The 19,228-nt window shown below is 46.1% G+C and overlaps 1 protein-coding gene across 2 annotated transcripts in view; it reads left to right on the plus strand.

The window, feature by feature from the left end:
* The first annotated feature begins 2,111 nt into the window (after nt 1-2,111).
* Nucleotides 2,112-19,228, plus strand: part of SPRED2 (sprouty related EVH1 domain containing 2) — an 83,561-nt gene continuing 66,444 nt past the window's right edge. For both annotated transcript variants that reach the window (XM_077814022.1, XM_077814023.1), the window contains exon 1: nt 2,112-2,141. In XM_077814022.1, the coding sequence (XP_077670148.1) occupies nt 2,116-2,141 (26 nt within the window). In that variant the 5' untranslated portion in view covers nt 2,112-2,115. The remainder of the gene's footprint in view (nt 2,142-19,228) is intronic.

Raw genomic sequence — 19,228 nt, forward strand, 5'->3', positions numbered from 1 at the left:
TGAGGCCTGGGGTTCTACAAGGGATCCTATGCAGCAGGAGAGGCCCCGCTGCCATGGGTGCGAGGGAAGCCCACGCAGCGGGAGGGGCCCGGCCGGGGTTACACGAGTGGGGAAGGGGGAGTACACGCAGCGGGAGGGGCCCCGCCAGGGTTCCACGAGTGGGGGGGGGGCGAGCCCACGCAGCGGGAGGGGCCCGGCCGGGGTTCCACGAGTGGGGGGGGCGAGCCCACGCAGCGGGAGGGGCCCGGCCGGGGTTCCACGAGTGGGGGGGCGGGCGAGCCCACGCAGCGGGAGGGGCCCGGCCGGGGTTCCACGAGTGGGGGGGCGGGCGAGCCCACGCAGCGGGAGGGGCCCGGCCGGGGTTCCACGAGTGGGGGGGCGGGCGAGCCCACGCAGCGGGAGGGGCCCGGCCGGGGTTCCACGAGTGGGGGGGCGGGCGAGCCCACGCAGCGGGAGGGGCCCGGCCGGGGTTCCACGAGTGGGGGGGCGGGCGAGCCCACGCAGCGGGAGGGGCCCGGCCGGGGTTCCACGAGTGGGGGGGCGGGCGAGCCCACGCAGCGGGAGGGGCCCGGCCGGGGTTCCACGAGTGGGGGGGCGGGCGAGCCCACGCAGCGGGAGGGGCCCGGCCGGGGTTCCACGAGTGGGGGGGCGGGCGAGCCCACGCAGCAGGGCGGGCCCGGCCCGGCCGGGGTTCCACGAGTGGGGGGGCGGGCGAGCCCACGCAGCGGGGCGGGCCCGGCCGGGGTTCCACGAGTGGGGGGGCGGGCGAGCCCACGCAGGGGAGGGGCCCGGCCGGGGTTCCACGAGTGGGGGGGCGGGCGAGCCCACGCAGCGGGAGGGGCCCGGCCGGGGTTCCACGAGTGGGGGGGCGGGCGAGCCCACGCAGCGGGAGGGGCCCGGCCGGGGTTCCACGAGTGGGGGGGCGGGCGAGCCCACGCAGCGGGAGGGGCCCGGCCGGGGTTCCACGAGTGGGGGGGCGGGCGAGCCCACGCAGCGGGAGGGGCCCGGCCGGGGTTCCACGAGTGGGGGGGCGGGCGAGCCCACGCAGCGGGAGGGGCCCGGCCGGGGTTCCACGAGTGGGGGGGCGGGCGAGCCCACGCAGCGGGAGGGGCCCGGCCGGGGTTCCACGAGTGGGGGGGCGGGCGAGCCCACGCAGCGGGAGGGGCCCGGCTGGGGTTACACGAGTGGGGGGCGGGCGAGCCCACGCAGCGGGGCGGGCCCGGCCCGGCCGGGGTTCCACGAGTGGGGGGGCGGGCGAGCCCACGCAGCGGGAGGGGCCCGGCCGGGGTTCCACGAGTGGGGGGGCGGGCGAGCCCACGCAGCGGGAGGGGCCCGGCCGGGGTTCCACGAGTGGGGGGCGGGCGAGCCCACGCAGCGGGGCGGGCCCGGCCCGGCCGGGGTTCCACGAGTGGGGGGGCGGGCGAGCCCACGCAGCGGGAGGGGCCCGGCCGGGGTTCCACGAGTGGGGGGGGCGGGCGAGCCCACGCAGCGGGAGGGGCCCGGCCGGGGTTCCACGAGTGGGGGGGGCGGGCGAGCCCACGCAGCGGGAGGGGCCCGGCCGGGGTTCCACGAGTGGGAGGGAGCCCACGCAGCGGGAGGGGCCCGGCCGGCACTACGGGGAGCAGAGGCGGCGGGCGGGGGCTGGCGCAGCGCCGCCCCGTGCTCGCCGAGCGCCGCTGGGCCCGGCCGGCCGGAGAAGGAGGTAGGGGGAGGTCCTAGTTCGCAGACGCGTCTCCGCCCCTCCCCGGCTCGCTCGGGCTCCGCAGTCCCCGCGCTCCGGCGGGCGTGGAGGCTGCCGCGCGGCGGCGGCTTTGGCAGCGGCGGGGCTGCCCGATCACGTCATCGCTTCCGCCCAGCTTCCTCCTGCCGTCGGCGGCGGCGCGCGCCTCGGCCATGGAGTGACTGAGGCGGGGATGGGGCTCGCGCGGGGCCGCCGGCTGCACCCGGGCGCTGCTGCTGCTGCTGCTCCTGCTCCTCGTGCCGCCGCCCGCTGACCGGGCCCGCCCCGAGCCCCCGCCCGCAGCCGGGCGGCCTCCCCCGCAATGTGAAGCCCAGGAAGATGCGGAGGCGCAGCCCGGCTGCCCGCGGCGGGGGATGAGCCTAGAGGTGGAGAAAATGACCGAGGAAACCCACCCAGACGAGTAAGTGACGGGAGAGAAACACCGGCGGGGGGGGGGGCAAACTTACGGCACTTGTGCGTGGAAGGGCTGCTGGGGGGTACCCCGGGCCAAGCCAGCGGGGGCGGTGCATGCTTGCTGCGCCCTGCAGCCATGCCCAGCCTGTGCGCCCCCCCGCCCCCCTTTGCTGGTTGCAGGGCCCCTGCTGGGTGCACTGGGTGCACGGTGCGTGTCTCTGCAGCCTTTGTTGCTGGCGGGGAGGGGGCAGGAAGGTCCCGCCGCCGGGGAGGCCCAGTGTGTTGTCTGTGCCTGGGTCATATGAACGGTCCTATTAACCCTGCCTCCCCCCCCCCCCGCTCGCTCCCGGCTCTCCCAGCCTGGTTCTTGGAAGCCCCCGGCCCGTGCCTCCAGCCTGGGCAGTCCCCTCCCCCGGGGTGTGCGCGCTGCAGCCCTCACATCCGCCATTTCTTTTTTCTTGAATCGCCCTCATTTGCATACCACATTTTCATTCATAAAAAAAAAAAAAAAAAAAAAAAAAGCCCCGTCCAGACAGGCGAGGGCCTGGCGCGGCGTGCGGGGCTGGCCGCTGGCGGAGCGGCCCCGCGGGGCTGCAGCGGAGACCCAGCAACGGCTTGGGCCTGGGGCGGCGGCGGTCCCGTGCGAACGGGGCGGTCCGGGGCGCCCGGCGGAGCGTGCCTGGCCTGCCGGCGGGCGCTGCAACACCCCCGCGGAGCCTGCCCTGGGGCTGGGCTCGGCCTCCCCCGCCGGGCAGGGGCAGAGCTCGCCTCTCCCTGCCCCGTGGGCCGGCTCAGCCAGTGGCGCGGCGGCGGCGGCTGTTTGTGAATAGGACGGTTCCCGTTATTGTCACATGATCCTGGCATTCACAAATCCGGTAACCTTCAGCCTGTCCCATTCACTCGCTCCGGCTGCCTGGTGTGCGGCTGCTGCCCGCAGGGCCTGGCGGGGAGCGGCTTGGCCTGGCTGGGAAACTCTCCCTCTACAGAAAAAACAACACTCGTGGGCCCCAAACCACCTCCTCCTCCATGCGCTCCGCTGAAGGGGAAGTGACTCAGTTTTGCAGCATAGGCGAGGTGCGGTCGATGTCGAAGGTGTAATCTCGCAGGCGTGGGGAGCATATTGTTACTGTTGCCCCTAATTTGGGTGGCCATCAACGCGTTCGGAAGAGCGGTTCGTTTGCGTGGAGATTGGTGCAGGAATGCGGTATCCACACTTGACTAGGGGATTCCACGGGGTGTATATATATACCTGTTGCAAATAATGAACCTTGCCCATCATATGCAAGGAATGGTAGTAGACCTAAATAAAAGGTTAAATGTCAAACCCTCAAATAACATTGGACTCTGCTTAAAAGTAATTGGTGTGGGGAAATGCCTATTAAAAGTGCACTACCCTCTGCTTTCTGCAGCTTACAATCTTTGTATGCATATTTAGTAATGAGTTCTTCAGACCCATGCCCTCACATTTTGTCCAGAAATCTTGATTTAACATGGTTGAAGAAAAAAGGAATTGTAGTATAATTTATTCAACTGTTCCATTGTGGCAATTATAATAATGGCTCGGATTCTGCAGTCACTTACATGCATGTTCAAATTTACATAAAGCACATGTTCTTTAGTGTTCGCAGGATCAAGTCAAGTCTTAGGTATGTAACCTTCCTGCAGTGCAATATGGCAGTAGTCATCAATAAAATGAACAAGATATTTAATTTAATATACAACTCAGACTGTTAGCATGACATTTCTATTTCAATAGCAACAGAGTAGAAAGAGCTGAACTCCTCCAATATTGTAATGCTTTTTTCTTGTTCTGCAGTTAAACCTGTCAGTGTTAACAGTATTTGCAAATAAATAGATTAATACTTCTACAAGATTGTTTTGTGGGTAAATGCTGGGAATGCCATGTTTGCATTTATTTCATAATTATTGAGAAGACTGGTCTCAAAAATAAATTAACAAAGATGTTACTGCAATGTTACAGAAACCTATTTAAGAGATGTACTCACCAAAACATTATTCCTGGCTATCTTTTTCTGGATTTGTCAGACAGAAAAGTGAGTCTCCGCATATAAAATGGATATATGCTCCAGTATTTGGCATTAGCCCCATACTTAAAATACCCAGCTGCTCACAGGTACTTTAAAACATTGTAAAAAATGTACAGCTTTATTCCTGTTTACAATAAAAATGGTAGTTCAGTGGAGTGTCAAATGTTATCACTATAACTAAAAACCGAACCAACACTAAATCAGGTTGAGGCAGAAAGAGTGGTGAAGGAAATGGCTTTTAACTTCAACCCAGGTGTTAAGAGGGATTATATTTTTCACATTTCTCAATGGAGAAGCTGTAAACTATATGCATAGCTTCTGAAATTGTGATCGGCTAGATTAATAATAAATTATTTTGAAGTCTAGCAGACTATGGCAATTCTTCCAAGTAAGAGTCCAGTTTATCGTATGGATTTTTTCCACTAATTAAGTTAGGTTTAAAACAAACAAACTCTAAGGTGGGTTTTTTAGTAGTATTACAAAAAATGGTTGCCATGCTTTCCAGCCTATTAGGCCACGTCTAAGCACAGTTAGTCTGTAGTGGAGAAATTAGCTTTCTGGTTTACAGTGGATTAAGGTGGTTAGTGGTTATGTATTTATGCTTTTTTATCTAATTAAACAATATTGTACTTTTTATGGTATTAGAAGACAGAGTATTCTAAGTGCATTTGGGGGTTGGTGCCAGGATGGATGTTGATTTAAAACAGCATATTACAAAATTGAGAGAATTCTGTTCAGAAATCTGATGCTTTGTTTTTCAGTGGTTCATTTTGATTTGTTTTAGAATCATTTTTCCCTTTAACTGTCCCACTGTTTAGACTTACATTTCGGTCACGCTTTTAAAAAGGAAACTAACTCATGACTATTTTATTTTGACAGGGTTTTTTGCCAGGGGGCGGGAAGCAATGCCACACTAGTTTGCCCTGGGATCTTCACAGTTTAACCAAGCAAAGCTGTCCCTGGCCATTACTTAAATGTGTGATGTACAAGAAAATCTCATGGGCGAGTGGAAGTGGTGCTGGTGCCTCAGTGGGCTGCGCTCTTTAGTCTGAGTTACTGTTGAACCAGTTTCCCGATACAGTGCTAATTGTCGTCATGGCTATTGGAGGTACTGTTTTTCAGGTCAAATGTAAAACAAAGTTCCTGACCACTTGTGGTCGTTAAACATCCTGAGCAAGTATTTGCAAGAGTATTCTTGTTTGTTCTGGTGAAACATGGCTTGATGCAGTACAACTCAGGCAGTTTACATTATGACTTGCCTCAATATTCTCTGTAATTTCCTTTATAAGTAATTCTTCACCTCCTATCCTAAACTGATGGATAGTGTTGCTGAAGTAGTGACTTGTACGTTGTTTTTCACTTCAGGAAAAAGAAGTAAGGACCAATACTCTGATCAATTTCCTTAAGCTCGCCGAACAGTGGTAATAAGCTCTTCTATTTGCCCTTGATATCTGGCTCTGATTTGCTTAGTTATTCTAGTTTCACTGAGTACACTACGAGCAAATGTAACTAGATTACAAAAATGGCCACTGTTGAGATGAATTCTAAAACAACCTTCTTCAAGGTAATTTTTTGTTTTGTTTTTGTTTTAGTGTATTGAGCTGAGCAAACTTTGGAACAACTCTGTAAACATTTGTAAATCCAAACTGAGTGTTTGAAACATTAAGATCAATATTTGAAGGTGCATTTGTCATTGCACAGAATGCCTCTTTCTGCTTCTAGAGCTTTATTTCTGTCCCCATTCCTTTCCCCATCTGCATATCACCACAGTACTTCTAATTCATGTTGGTGTTAATGGACTTGCGAATATTTAATAAAATTTAAACCTAATAAGATGTAGTGTTGAGTGAGTTGAAGCTTGGAGATATATTAAAAAAAAAAATGTTAAATTCCATGTTCCTCTGGGCCATTCCACTACAATTGTCTTTAGAATTGAAGACTATAGGTTAGTTGATTCTGTGTTCTGTACAGATGTTAATTTATTTTCAAGAAATGGGCAGGTAATATGTAACTCAAATTCTAAATGCACATTGCTGGTGTTGTGTTTACAGGTTTCACTGGGAAGAATATAAGATTCCATCAGAATTTGCATGTACAAAAAGATTCAGTTATATTTAATGCTACTTTCATTGAGCATAATGCATACCCCCAGTTCCAGAAGAAGTCACAGGAAGTAATTAAATGGAAAAGGTCAGAAAATGAGATTTGTTTGTGTGTAGTGTTGTTTGTTGTACTGTGTCAAGATAATTAAGTTAGTCTCGGGGCTTGTCTATATGGGGACACTCAGGAAAGTTAAGACAAATTAACTTAAAATGTGAAGATATAGCACATTAAACCCTTGTGTCATAAATATAAAGAGAAGGGTAACCACCTTTCCGTATACAGTGCTATAAAATCCCTCCTGGCCAGCATCCTGTTACCTGTAAAGGGTTAAGGAGCTCAGCTAACCTGGCTGGCACCTGACCCAAAGGACCAATAAGGGGACAAGATACTTTCAAATCTTTGAGGGGGGGAGGCTTTTGTTTGTGCTCTTTGTTTACGTGGTTGTTCTCTCTCGGGACTGAGAGAGGCCAGACAGAAATCCATCTTCTCCAACCCATCCTAATCCAAGTCTCCAGTATAGGTAAGCCAAGCAAGGCGGATTAGTTTATCTTTTGTTTTATGTGAATTTTCCCTGTGTTAAGAGGGAGGTTTATTCCTGTTTTCTGTAACTTTAAGGTTTTGCCCAGAGGGCGATCCTCTGTGTTTTGAATCTGAATACCCTGTAAAGTATTTTCCATCCGGATTTTACAGAAATGATTTTTATCTTTCTTTTTTTTAATAAAATCCTTCTTTTAAGAACCTGACTGATTTTTCCATTGTTCCAAGATCCAGGGGTTTGGGTCTTTGATGATTTTGTAACCAATTAGTTAGGATATTATTCTCAAGCCTCCCCAGGAAAGGGGGTGAGTAGGGCTTGCAGGGATATTTTGGGGGGGGGAAGAAGTCTCCAAGTGGTCCTTTCCCTGTTCTTTGTTTAAAACACTTGGTGGTGGCAGCATACTGTTCAAGGACAAGGTAAAGTTTGTACTTTGGGGAAGTTTTTAACCTAAGCTGGTAAGAATAAGCTTAGGGTGTCTTTCATGCGGGTTCCCACATCTGTACCCTAGAGTTCAGAGTGGGGAAGGAACCTTGACACCTTGTGTGGATGCTCTCCTTCAGAAATAAACTGGCCTTAGCTCCTCCACCAGCTTATTCATGGCATTAAGTTGGCTGGGGAGCAAATAGTTTGTGACTCTGATTAGAAGTGTCAAAGTTGCTTTATGGAAGTCTGTAGCAATTGTGCCATGGTGCGCTGACCTTGCAGAAACTTGGTCCTAGAAACAGTAGAGACACATCCCAAACTTTGCAAATATGACTAGCAATCCTCTTGAAATGTTTCAAATAACAGTTTAAAGTGGAATATTAACTTTGCATTGGCATGTTTTGCAGCTGGTTTTATTGTCAGGGCATGGCTACACTTGCAAATGTAGAATGCTTTGAGTTAAACCAGCCTTCAGAGTGCACAGTAGGGAAAGCGCTGCAGTCTGTCCACACTGACAGCTTCAAGCGCACTGGCGTGGCCACATTTGCAACACTTGCAGCGGCATTGGGAGCGGCGCTTTATGGGCAGCTATCCTAGCATGCAAGTGACTGCAGTGTGCTTTTCAAATGGGGCGGGGGTGGAGTGTGACAGGGAGTGTGTTGTGTGTATGTGGGGGAAGAGAGAGTGGGTTTTTGGGGGGCTGAGAGCATGTCAGCATGCTGTCTTGTAAGTTCAGACAGCAGCAGATCTCCCTCTACGCCCCCCCCCCCCCCCCCCCCCCGGTGCGCCTCTCACACACACAGAGCATTCCACACTAATGGTTTGCTTTGTCTCGGAGCAGAAGAACAGCCAGCTGTCAGAAACGGAGCTTTCAAAGGGCATATCCGCATTCCTGGAGCGATTCAAAAACAATGATAAGAGTGGCCACTTGACTTAAGGGGACTATGGGACGTTTCCAGAAGCTGATCAGAGCGCAGTAAAGCAACGCCTCGTCCACACTGGCGCCACGGTGTTCCAGCAGGGGCGCAGCAAATGTTATTCCACTTGCCGAGGTGGAGAACCAGCAGCTCTGTAGCTGCAGAGTCAGAGCGCTCTGTGTGCCTTGCCAGTGTGGACGGGTAGTGAGCTAGTGCACCCGGGGCTCCTTTATTGCACTGTAACTCGCAAGTGTAGCCAAGCCCTTAGATACACTGATCCCAAAACCCACCCACCACTGAAAATAAGAGCAATAAATCATCATTGTGCTTACTGTGAATACTGAACATAGGGAAGCGTTAAGGTTGCCCTTTAGAATTAGACTTGTCTCATTTTCATAGTAACTTTGTCTATTGCACATTACTGACTGCTTTCTCCTAGATGTAATAAACAACTGATTGCTTTTTTTTTTTTTTGGTCATGAGTACAAGCTGTGCAGGAAGACACTGGCCATACTGTGTGTCGTGACATCATTGCTTGCGCTTGGGACAGGAAATGCAGGCTTGCCAAAATGTAACCATTCACTCTGTGGCCTAAAAATGTAATATGATTATTTCTGAGGTTTATACGTTACTTTAAAAAATACTACAAGTAACTAGCTAATGGATTCAATTACATTGAGAACTAACTGTTTTCAAGGGAAGTTCTTAATGAGCTGTGATAATTGAATCTAGCACCTTCTACTTCCTTATCCCAGGCCAGGGCTTTAAAGGGACTCCTAGGTTTGTTTATTTATGTATTTATGCTACATCCTGAATGGTTTATGGGGAGGATATGTGGCACATGGTCAAGTGAGAAAGCAAGAGGAAGAGAAGTCAAGACAACAGGGGAGGAACAGAGCTGGTAGAAGTGCACCGTATTTCTCACCAGAGGTAGCACTTGACTCTGAATTACAGACAAGCTCAGCTTACAGAACAGCAAGTTCAGGTATTGGGAAGCTGAAGTGATAAGGGAGAATCAAATAATTTGACTTCAGTTAGACAAAAAAGTCCATAGTCCGTACATCCTTTTAAACTTTTTTGTTGTTTCTGGGCAGGTGTGGTTCTCAGGTTGACAGCCCTGGACCTAGAGGTTGTTTGCTACTTATAAACCAGATGCAGCCCAGGCAGTGGCAATGGACCGCCCTGCAATGTGCCCCATTCCTGACCTGGCAAAACAACCACTTAGGGCTGAAAGGTTTATTTCCTCTGCGGGTTTATTAAATCCTAACGTTGCAAACAAGAGTCTCCAATGTAGTGGAATGTTTTTAATGTAGCTCTCTGAGAGCTGGATTTAAATTATAACTTTGTGTGTTAGGCCAGCAAACCACCATTGGATGGCACTCACTTGTAGTCACTCAGACTGAGCCATATTAGAACCAGTGGCATTGAGACAAAAGGCAACTGAATGCCACTATAAATCCCTTGAGCCATCCAATTATTCTGCTTCCCAACACTCACTGTCAGGTTTATTAAATGAACTCTACTCATCATCTCGCACTGTGCTGGAGGAGAGGAAATTATCCTCCAGTTGGGTAAAACTTGGGAGAGGAGTCGTCAGGCAGTTGAATACCTTTTATATCTTCAGAGGGACTGTTGCCATTTAGAACAAATCCAAAGCAAATGGTATAAAACAGGGACTCAAGCCTGTCGTATTCTGGGTGCACTCAACTTCCACTGAAGTCAAGGGATTAAGAAGACTTGTAGCCTTGCAAGGCTGCACCCTATATATCCTTGTATCTTGGGACTAGATTCTGCTCAAGAAGATATGTGCAGCTCCTGCTGACTTCAGCGGATTGGGCATGTTTGTTAAAAGGCAGAATAATGCCTTCCTATGAGAAACTGAAATTTACATGAATACAAGTTTATGTTATGGGCACACACAGAGCTATGTAATCAGAAACTGCAGGTGGAGTCTTTGTTACCTAACCTATTTGCTGAACAGACTAGTGAGTCTGTGTATTTAAACTGCCATGGTAGTGTAGACAGCAAGAAATGATGGTATGTAAGCTCTGATGTGAGGGTATATGTTTCATTTAGTAGAATCTATGAAATGATGAGTGAATTTCTAGCCTACCTGGCTTTGCATCTTGTGCACAGAGAGCCAGAAACACAATACTTAGGCCAGTTATCCATTTAGTTGAGGTGAATGGATGGCTAATTCTCTTGGTTTTCTCTGCAAGTCTTTCATCGCTGGACTGCTATTAAATATTTAGGATTGAAATGTAGCAAATAGGAGTATAAGGAGAATCCTTGCACTTTTATTTCCTTTGCCAAATAGACTGAAATGGACTGAAAATGGAATCACCAACAAATGTACACTATGCACAACAGGAACTGAAGAGGGGGTATTGTAACTTTTCCCCAGTCATAAGGCCTAGGGAAAAGAAGAGGAGCAGCTCCCAGCTGCAGAACCAGCCACTAGAAATGAAGGCCCTCCTCACTCCAAGTGAGAGCAAAGGATACCGGGGCATCTTCCGAACTCTTAGTCTGTGAAGTCAGCTCCTTACTTGATTTTGGGACACTTCTCCCCCTTCCCCCCCCCAATTGTTTTTCCTCAGACTCCTCCTGCTTTTCTTCCTTGATACCTCTGCTTTCTGCCTTGTTATCCCTGCCTTCCATACACTCTTCCTTCTTTCTTCTCCCTTCTTCTTCCTCTTCCTTTTGCCTTTGCATTTGTTTGGTCTTACTAATTCTCACCCCCAACCCCATTTAAAAAGAAACACAGTAAGGGCTTGTTTACATGGGGAAATTGACCAGCATGGCTATACTGCAAGACTTATAAGAGTTCTGCTCTATCTATACTGGTTTAACTCCCTGTGTGGACACTGTATTCTGAAATGAAAGTGACTTTATTCCAGAATAATTCTTCCACTATAGCTGCGCTGGAGGATTTCCCTATGTAGAAAGCCGTAACGTTTGTGCCAGATATCACTTGGATAATTTATGTTCTGCATCCCTTTTCTTTATGAGGGACTCCCACTGAAGTCAGAGTCTTGTGCAAAAGCTGATGGCAGCTTTTAAACATCAGTAAGTACGATGTGAAAGTGAAGGTCCCCATCCTGCAAGCTGCTTTGTACAGACAGACCCCTGCACTTTTTTGGAGCCTTATTGCTGGATCAGGGCCTAAATTTGTAAGAGAATTCTGCTTTGCACTTGAATGCATGTGAAGACTTGGAAACATTTAGATTTTAATAGTAGTATTGTTCAGAATAAAAAAATATGCTTAGAGTTTCAAATTAGTCTAAATTCTATTAGAAAACACCCCGGACTCTGTTTTTTGTCATATATTGAAATGCGTAGCATCGCTTTAATAAACTATTAGTAGCTGAGCAAGATTAGTTTCCTGTTCAGTAATTTTATAATATTGAATAATTTAACTGCCAATGTACTTATTTAAACAGGTATGTGTAGTAGTTACTGTTGTGGGGAAAATATTGTTTTCATTTTTATTAAAATGTCTTTAAATTGTATTCATGAAGTCTGATGATGGCACTGAAGAGTCTCAAACGCTAGAGGAAATCTCTTTTCGTTCTTCCCCAAACAGCTGACCAAGTGCCCTCTGTCTGTGGCCTACAACACCAGTCTGGTTCCTCCCTTGCCTTCAGCATTTGTAATTGTACTAAACTGTGGCTTTATTATCTGGATTAATGCACATTGAGGATTAGATTGATACCATTAACACCACTTCACTTGTGACCTAAAGGTTATTTTAAACTAGAGTCTCCAGATGAGACTATAGTTCACTGACTCATATGGTATCTTTTTCTTTTGTCCTTATGCAGTGGAAAAAGCAGTTCTAAAAAGATCACCCAAACTCAAAAAGGCCACCCGTTCACCCTTCTGCTAGGGATTCCTCTTGTATGTATTTATTTTTTTTCTTTTAAACACCACTCAGAAACAGGCAGAGTGGTCTGCATTGTGAAAAATCCGTAATGAATTGTTTCTTGCAGCTGAAGTGCTGCCAAACAGCATCTATAGAGTGGTCCCTACTGGGTGACACCAAATGTTCTCTATGAGCGGTGTTTTAATGCCCTATCACATTGCTTCCATAGCTGACTATATCACGTGCTATGTTCAGTGAAAGCCAGGAAGCTAATTCACCCATGTTTTCAGTATATTTTTTTCCATTAACATGTCTTAACAATTTGGTGCTCCTGCATTTTAACATGTGGAAAGTAATCTACCTGTTTATGTGGTTTGTGAGCAGAAAGGTATGCCCCAAAGCTGCTATAAGGTTACTAATACTTCAAGTTACAACATATAAAGAGGAGTGTGTTTTGCCTCAAGTTGAGACAAAAGTGAGTGAAGGTTGTGACTCTGTTGGCTAATGCTCCGATATTAGATTGCAGCAGGGGCAGGCCTCAGTGTATTTCCTCTTGCACATCCTCTTCTCCTTTGGCAACAGGACTTCTTCCTAGTGACTTTAGAGTGGGAATTGGCAGCCCACAACACTGGAACTAAAGCTGATAACTCTCATAATCTTTAAAACTGCTTTTCAAAGCACCAGCTAGACATTTGTCCTATATTGTTAGCCAAGTAGTGCAGTGGAAGGATGCCAGGAGGCATCCATAGGGTTAATGAGAGCATAAATTCAAACATTCCTGCATGGCTTCTACATGGGCTGTTGCAAGCTATTTACAAATAGGCTGACTTTTAAATGCTTGTATGAGGGTAAATAGACCATCTTGTCCTTTGAGCCCTAGAAGTTTATGAAATCATTTATTTAATTTTAAGGACTCTGTTAAATGTATAGAACTTTAAATGTTCAAAGTTTGGTACCGTATTTCTAAGATTAACTTCATTGCCACAGCAGGCTTGCTCTTGTATTACCAACTCTGTCTCTTAGGTAGGAAGCTAAGATAGAGAGGCTAAGTGACTCTCCCAAGGCCACCCAGTGAGTCAGTGGTAGTAGTTTGATTCAGACCGTAGTAGTTTGACGCTTAATATTTTAGTGGTGCATGCTGGTGCTTTTATACTTAACAATTTGTAGTGAAAACTTTATATTTCAGGATTCATAACTATGCCATCATAATTCACCCCTGACTAAAACTTGGCACAACAGGGTAGCAGGCTAGTTGTATTCTTTTGCCTGTCCTCCCCTTTTTTACATGCTATTAAAATGAGACTATTTATTTTATCAGTGGCCGGAGGGAGGCAGGAGGAAAGGTAATAAATTATGTTGGCATTTGTCCTTTTTGTAAGGAATACTTTTGATACTCTTTTGTATTCATATGACTTAAATCAACTTGGTTTTAAAATGAAAGTTGTCAAATAATTAGTCCAAATAAAATCAATTAAACTTAGAAATAAGAGATACTGTCGGTCAAATTAGTTCAAACTTTAAATTTTGTAAAAAGTAAGCTTTTATAAAGTGGCGATTAGTAAAGCTTCCAGGGACATAAATCCTATAGAAACAGTTATTTTAAAGAAATAAACTTTTCCCCATCATGTTTTCAAACCAGAGATTGTGGCATTGTGCGTGAGAACCAGAAAGTAAAATTGATTAGAAACTGACTTCACAAAAGTGATAAAGGCAAATCTATTTTTATTGTCCCAACTGACTGAAATGCAGAAAGTAAGCTAATAGGAGACAAGACAAAAATAACAGAGACTTTTCAAATGCTTACAATTTTAATAATGGAAAGTGGTGGTGGTTGTAAGGAAATTTTGTAAATCATGATTCTTATTTTCCTTGAAGATGTATATGTAAATAAAGAAAGATAGCTCCAACTAACACTTAATGCATATGAGTGACTTTACTTAAACAAGTAGTTCCATATCTCAGCAGAACTACTTAGTTATCTGCAGGATAGGACTCTGTATTACTGAGACCTGCAATATTGTATGTATGTAGCATCTTTCTGAGTGGCGTCTGATATACACGCTGAGGACCAAATGCTGCAGGAGGTCATAGAAAGATTCTCATTGTAAGCACTATGTCTACTAGTGAGGGTTTTGCAAGACTGGTTTCTTTTTAACATTCTTCCATGTACTTACATAAACTATAATAGCTCTAAAGATCTTATCACATAGGTGAGGTGCCTTTTAAAAATACTTCCTAAAAACAAATTACACAGTAGACCTCAACAGCTACTTCTGAGCCATTAGTCAAGTTAGTTCATGTTTCTACAAGTTCTTCCTGTATTTATATAATTTGCATCAGTTTAAATGTAATAAGTCATAAGGTTTCTGGGGATCATCACTCTCGTTATTCTAGATGGATTGCTTTTTCAAAAAGAGGATTTAAAAACATAAAGATAATTAAGTGAGACACAAATCGACAAAAGCAAAAAATGGAAGGGTGAGACTCTATCCTTGTGTCTGTTTTGCAATCCTTTTCACACAAGAAGCTGTCTTTTGTACCCTTCTTGCAGAGTGTCGGAGCCTGGGCTCCAGCCCGAGCCAAAATTTCTATGCTGCTATTTTTGGCCCTACAAGTCTAAGTCAGCCGACCCGGGCTCTGAGAGTTGGTGCCACATGTTTTTATTGCAGTGTAGACATGCGCATAGTGTATGTGCGCCAGGGGATCAAATTAAAGTTGCCTGACATTTCCAGACTTTTGAGTGGTTGGTTACTAATAACCTTAACCTTTTAAAATAGCTTTTTGATATTCAATAATGTATACAACTAATGACTGGAAGGGGGAATAGTCTCCATTAATGGGCCAGGTTCCAGTGGGGCTCTTGATAGTTGTGGCATCACTTGGAGCTGGAGCTAGTGGAACATAACTTCCGAGCATCTGTAAAAGAAATCAGTATGCCTGGGATTTTCAAAGGTGTCTAGGGAGTTAAGTTAGCCAAGGGCCTAACTCCCTGAGGTGCCTCTGAAAATTCCAACCTGTATGCCTCGACCTTATTTGTAATGACCAGACTTAAATTTTGTTGCAGATCACCTTTGGTAAATGCCTAAAAACAAAATTCCAATGTACCCGCCCCTCCAAAATTGCCTGATAAAAGTACATACTGGAAAATAAGTACACCTTTTATATATCAAACTGAAATGTTCATAAAGAAGCAGACCTGTCAAATACATTGTAACCATTTACTTTTAAAAAGTTAATTCAAAAGATTATTCATTTAACCAGTTTCTAATTCATTTTTCAAAATAATAGTAGCCAAGAATATTCCCCAAGTTAATAACTGTAGTGAATTTGTTTATTGATAACTTAAGATCCATAAAGTATTTTGTATTTATGATAGCTTGGCTATGGCTTTTATCTCATGTGCTCTTCCCTTGTGCACGTGCACACATATATATGAGATGCTAAACTAAAAATAATTTCAGTAGCTCTGGACCAGTTCGTGATTATTCTCACATGCAAGAATAAAGCTAGCCAAATATACCAAATTTCAGCACTTTAAAAGGGTAGTACAATTTCATACTGTCTTGTGTCCTAGTCTGAATAGCATTCAGATATTTAATAATAGCTTAGTGAAAAATAATTCTTGTGGGCTTGGCATGTTGGGGATGTGTGCATGAGCACTCATATCACTATGGAAGTATAGGCTACCTTTATCAAGTTATTAGAGGAACAGCTTCTCCCAGCATGCTGTGAGGTCAGAAAAGAACACATGCAATAAATATTTCATTGCTATATTTTTTATATACACTATCTTCATTTGATGGGAAGAATACAATATATGCGCCTTGGAGTCCATGCAGCATAGTTCAGATGTGGCTGTTTAACTTAGTTCAAAGAGAGAGCTTTGGGCATTTGATCTGAGCAAGCAGAACACTGTTATAAACCAGCAGTGAGCATGAGGGGTAACTTCCTTCTTAGATGTTACTGCTACAAAATAATATCCTTGGTGTGCATATGCCCTCTACTGATGTTGGTGATATAATTGTTAAATGACTTTATTTTCCTGATTACACCGGTGCCTTTGAGGTGTATTTAATGTGGATATTAAAGTGTGGGCAAATAATAGTGTTACACCAGCAACCAATAGATTCTTGATATCTGAATAAAATACTTGAAGTAGAAACTGCATGGATGTCCAGAGTAGCTAATAGAAAAATATTCTGTATGTTTCTCAAAGGGGAATAATTATCCTTAAATAATACTTATAATGCTTAGTTCTGGTCTGCACTAAAGAGTTAGGTCTACCCACCTACATTGCTCAGGGGTGTGAAAAATCCACCCCCCTAAGCAACATAGTTAAGCCGACCTAACCCCCATGTAGATAGTGCTAGGTTGATGGAAAAATTCTTTCGTCTGCCTAGCTACCGCTTCTCTGGGAGGTGGATTACTTATACCTGGTTTCATACCTGCCAGCTCATCCTCCCACTTCATCAGCAGCCCACTGGGGACCCTGGGCTTCCAGTGTCTGCATCTTCAGGACAGTTTGCCCTCAGACCAAATTTCAAGTAGCAAAGTCTTTTGTGAAAGAGGTTACTTTTTTTCCACTCAGGTCTAGCCACAAACCTTAAAATAGAAATCCCACAAACACATCTTATGAAAGTAAACCTTGCCGGAGGATTTAAGACAATCAGCTAAATGTCTTGCTTATCTGTGCGTCTGTTTGGCAAGCATGTTTCTTCATGAAAGGCTGCAGCTGTAGGCAAGGGTACACAGAACTCAACATAAATCCATGGCACTATAGAGCAGCAGCCTGCTCATTCTGCAAGTGAATTTGCTGGGAAGATTGTTTTGTGAAAATACGAAGAATAGCATTCCACCCTACACCTTAGTGCAATGACTGAAGATGAGAAGGGGGACAAGCCCCTCAACTTTTTATGCTACTGAAGTCCTCTTCAACATGACTGAAGGACCCCATGCGTTTTCATTATTTCATTATTAATTTCAACAGAAAATAGTCTTAGGCTCCTTAGAATAATTTTCCTCTAACTTGCTGTGGTGTTAATGATTTTCATGAAGCAGAGAAACTGCCAGCCAGCACAGCAGGGGTTAAAGAAAGCCTTTGGGCCCACTCCGCTATACCTGCAGCCGATGCCAGGCCTGGAGGGGGAATAAAAGAAGGACGTTCCGTTCAGGGCTGACTGGCGAAGAGGCAGAAGCTGGTTGTCTCCCTGCCTGAAGGGATAGAGCACCGGTGCCTGCCAGTCAGGGCAGCCCCCTGGAAGTAAGTACTGGTTTCCCAGCCAAGGGAGGCTACAGAGGAACCCCCAGCATAGGGAAACTGAGTGAGCAAACCACAGAAACATTGTGAGGCTTGCCCTCGCCAACTTGCAGCTGTCTTGCCCAAAGTAGTCTAGGACCGCAGCAAGGCATCCTCTGGTCCCAGAGGGAATCCTGTGGGAAGCAAGCCGCCCTGCAGCTTAGACTAGAGGGGCCACACCCCAAACTGAATAGACTGGTAGGAAGTAGCCCAGGGCAGCAGATTTTGACTCCCTGCCCTGGACGCCTCCCTGGGAGAGGGCCCGGGTCTCCCTTCCCTCACCCCAGCCTTAAAGGCTGAAGCCAGTCAGCCAGTAGGGGGCTGAGAGCCAGGTGATCTAACCACTAGACTGCCCGGCCACCCAAGTCCTGTTACAGTGATCAACATTACATCTTTTATTGTCTGTTTCTTTGTAATGTGAACTAGCATGCAGTATGCTGCTTAAGTTAAGAATGGCACTTTCAATGACTGATTTATAATAACAATACGTAAGTTATTTCCAAGGACAATTTTGATAAGGGGTAAAATTTTTAAAAGCATGCAAGTCCCATTTGCAAAAGTTTAATTGAAAGTCAGTGGGACTTAGATCCCTTTTGAGCTCAAAACTTGCTTCTTTTGTAGGATTCCAAATTTCCAAAGAATGAGTGAACTTGCTGTTTAAAAAATTTCACATGGAGCATATGAGAGCTAGATACCAGGTGTTTGATTTATTTGGAACAGTCAAGGTGATCTTTCACATTTTAGTCATCTTTGCCCATGTTTAGGTGGTGTTTGCTTCGGGTAGGGAATTCCTTCATACTCTAAAATTTTCACTGTGACCTTTTCATCTGGTGCTACTTTGACTTTCTTGGAGGTCAAGAAGTCTCTCTCTTTGATCTGTGTAAAACAGTAACTCTTAGCTTCTGTAACCTGGCTGTGTGCAAGAGAGACTTCTGCTACTAACCAAAGTCATGCAGACTGTGGTACAGTAGAGTAGCCAAATGTTTACTCCTATCTTCACTAAAGGGGATTCTCGCTTAAAGATATTGGATATTAGTTTGTTCCTTTTTTTTTTTTTTTTTTTAATTGGCTCAAACTACTATACAGAAACCAAGCACTTGGCAGGATTTACCCTAGCTCAGACTGCCATTTAAATAAGATTCAGTATGTCCTTGTTCATACTCAACCAAGTCCCTTCCTTGTTCCATGCCAGTAGTCTGGGTTGTGTTTTTCTTTGCAGTGATTGTGGCAGCTCAGTGTTGTAAAGCAGATGCTCAAAACTGCGCTTACTGTGCTCATGCAGTCACCTGCAAAGATATTCAAGAGCACCTAGAGGTGCACCCCTTGCATGTGGAGAAGACAGTTGTTTAGGGGCTGACCATGTGACGGTGGCCGAGAGCTTGTGTCCAAAGAGGATGCCTCCTTTATATTTCGTAAATGAAAGTTAAATGGAACAAAGTGTTACGAATACTTTGAAAGTGGCATTAAAACTCATCTTGAACATAGAAGAATGCTGGATCTTCTTCTCAGGTAAAATATTATACATAAAATATTATGAGGTGAGCAGCATGGCTGCCACCAATCAAAACACAAGCTATAACCAAAAAAAAAAAAATAAATCCATATTGTGTAGAGAACACTTTACTTTCAGATTTAGAATGAAGAATTAGGTTAGTAGAAAGCGTTGAACTGAACAGAAATGCCTGACGTTATTGTCTGAATGTAAACTTTCCCCAGAACTGTTGAATGTTCTATAGATACTAGTTTAATTGTTGGCTTAGTCACTTTCTTTAAATAATGACATAGAATGTGCCGTGCATTTGAGTGACCGTTTTTTTGCTTCATGTAGTGTTACAGGCCATGAAGCCAAGGTCCAACTAATTTTCATAATCTGAAAAGGGCAACATCTCTATGCCAATTTTTTATGA

The sequence above is a fragment of the Eretmochelys imbricata genome, chromosome 3, assembly GCF_965152235.1.
Source record: "Eretmochelys imbricata isolate rEreImb1 chromosome 3, rEreImb1.hap1, whole genome shotgun sequence".
NCBI lineage: Eukaryota > Metazoa > Chordata > Testudines > Cheloniidae > Eretmochelys > Eretmochelys imbricata.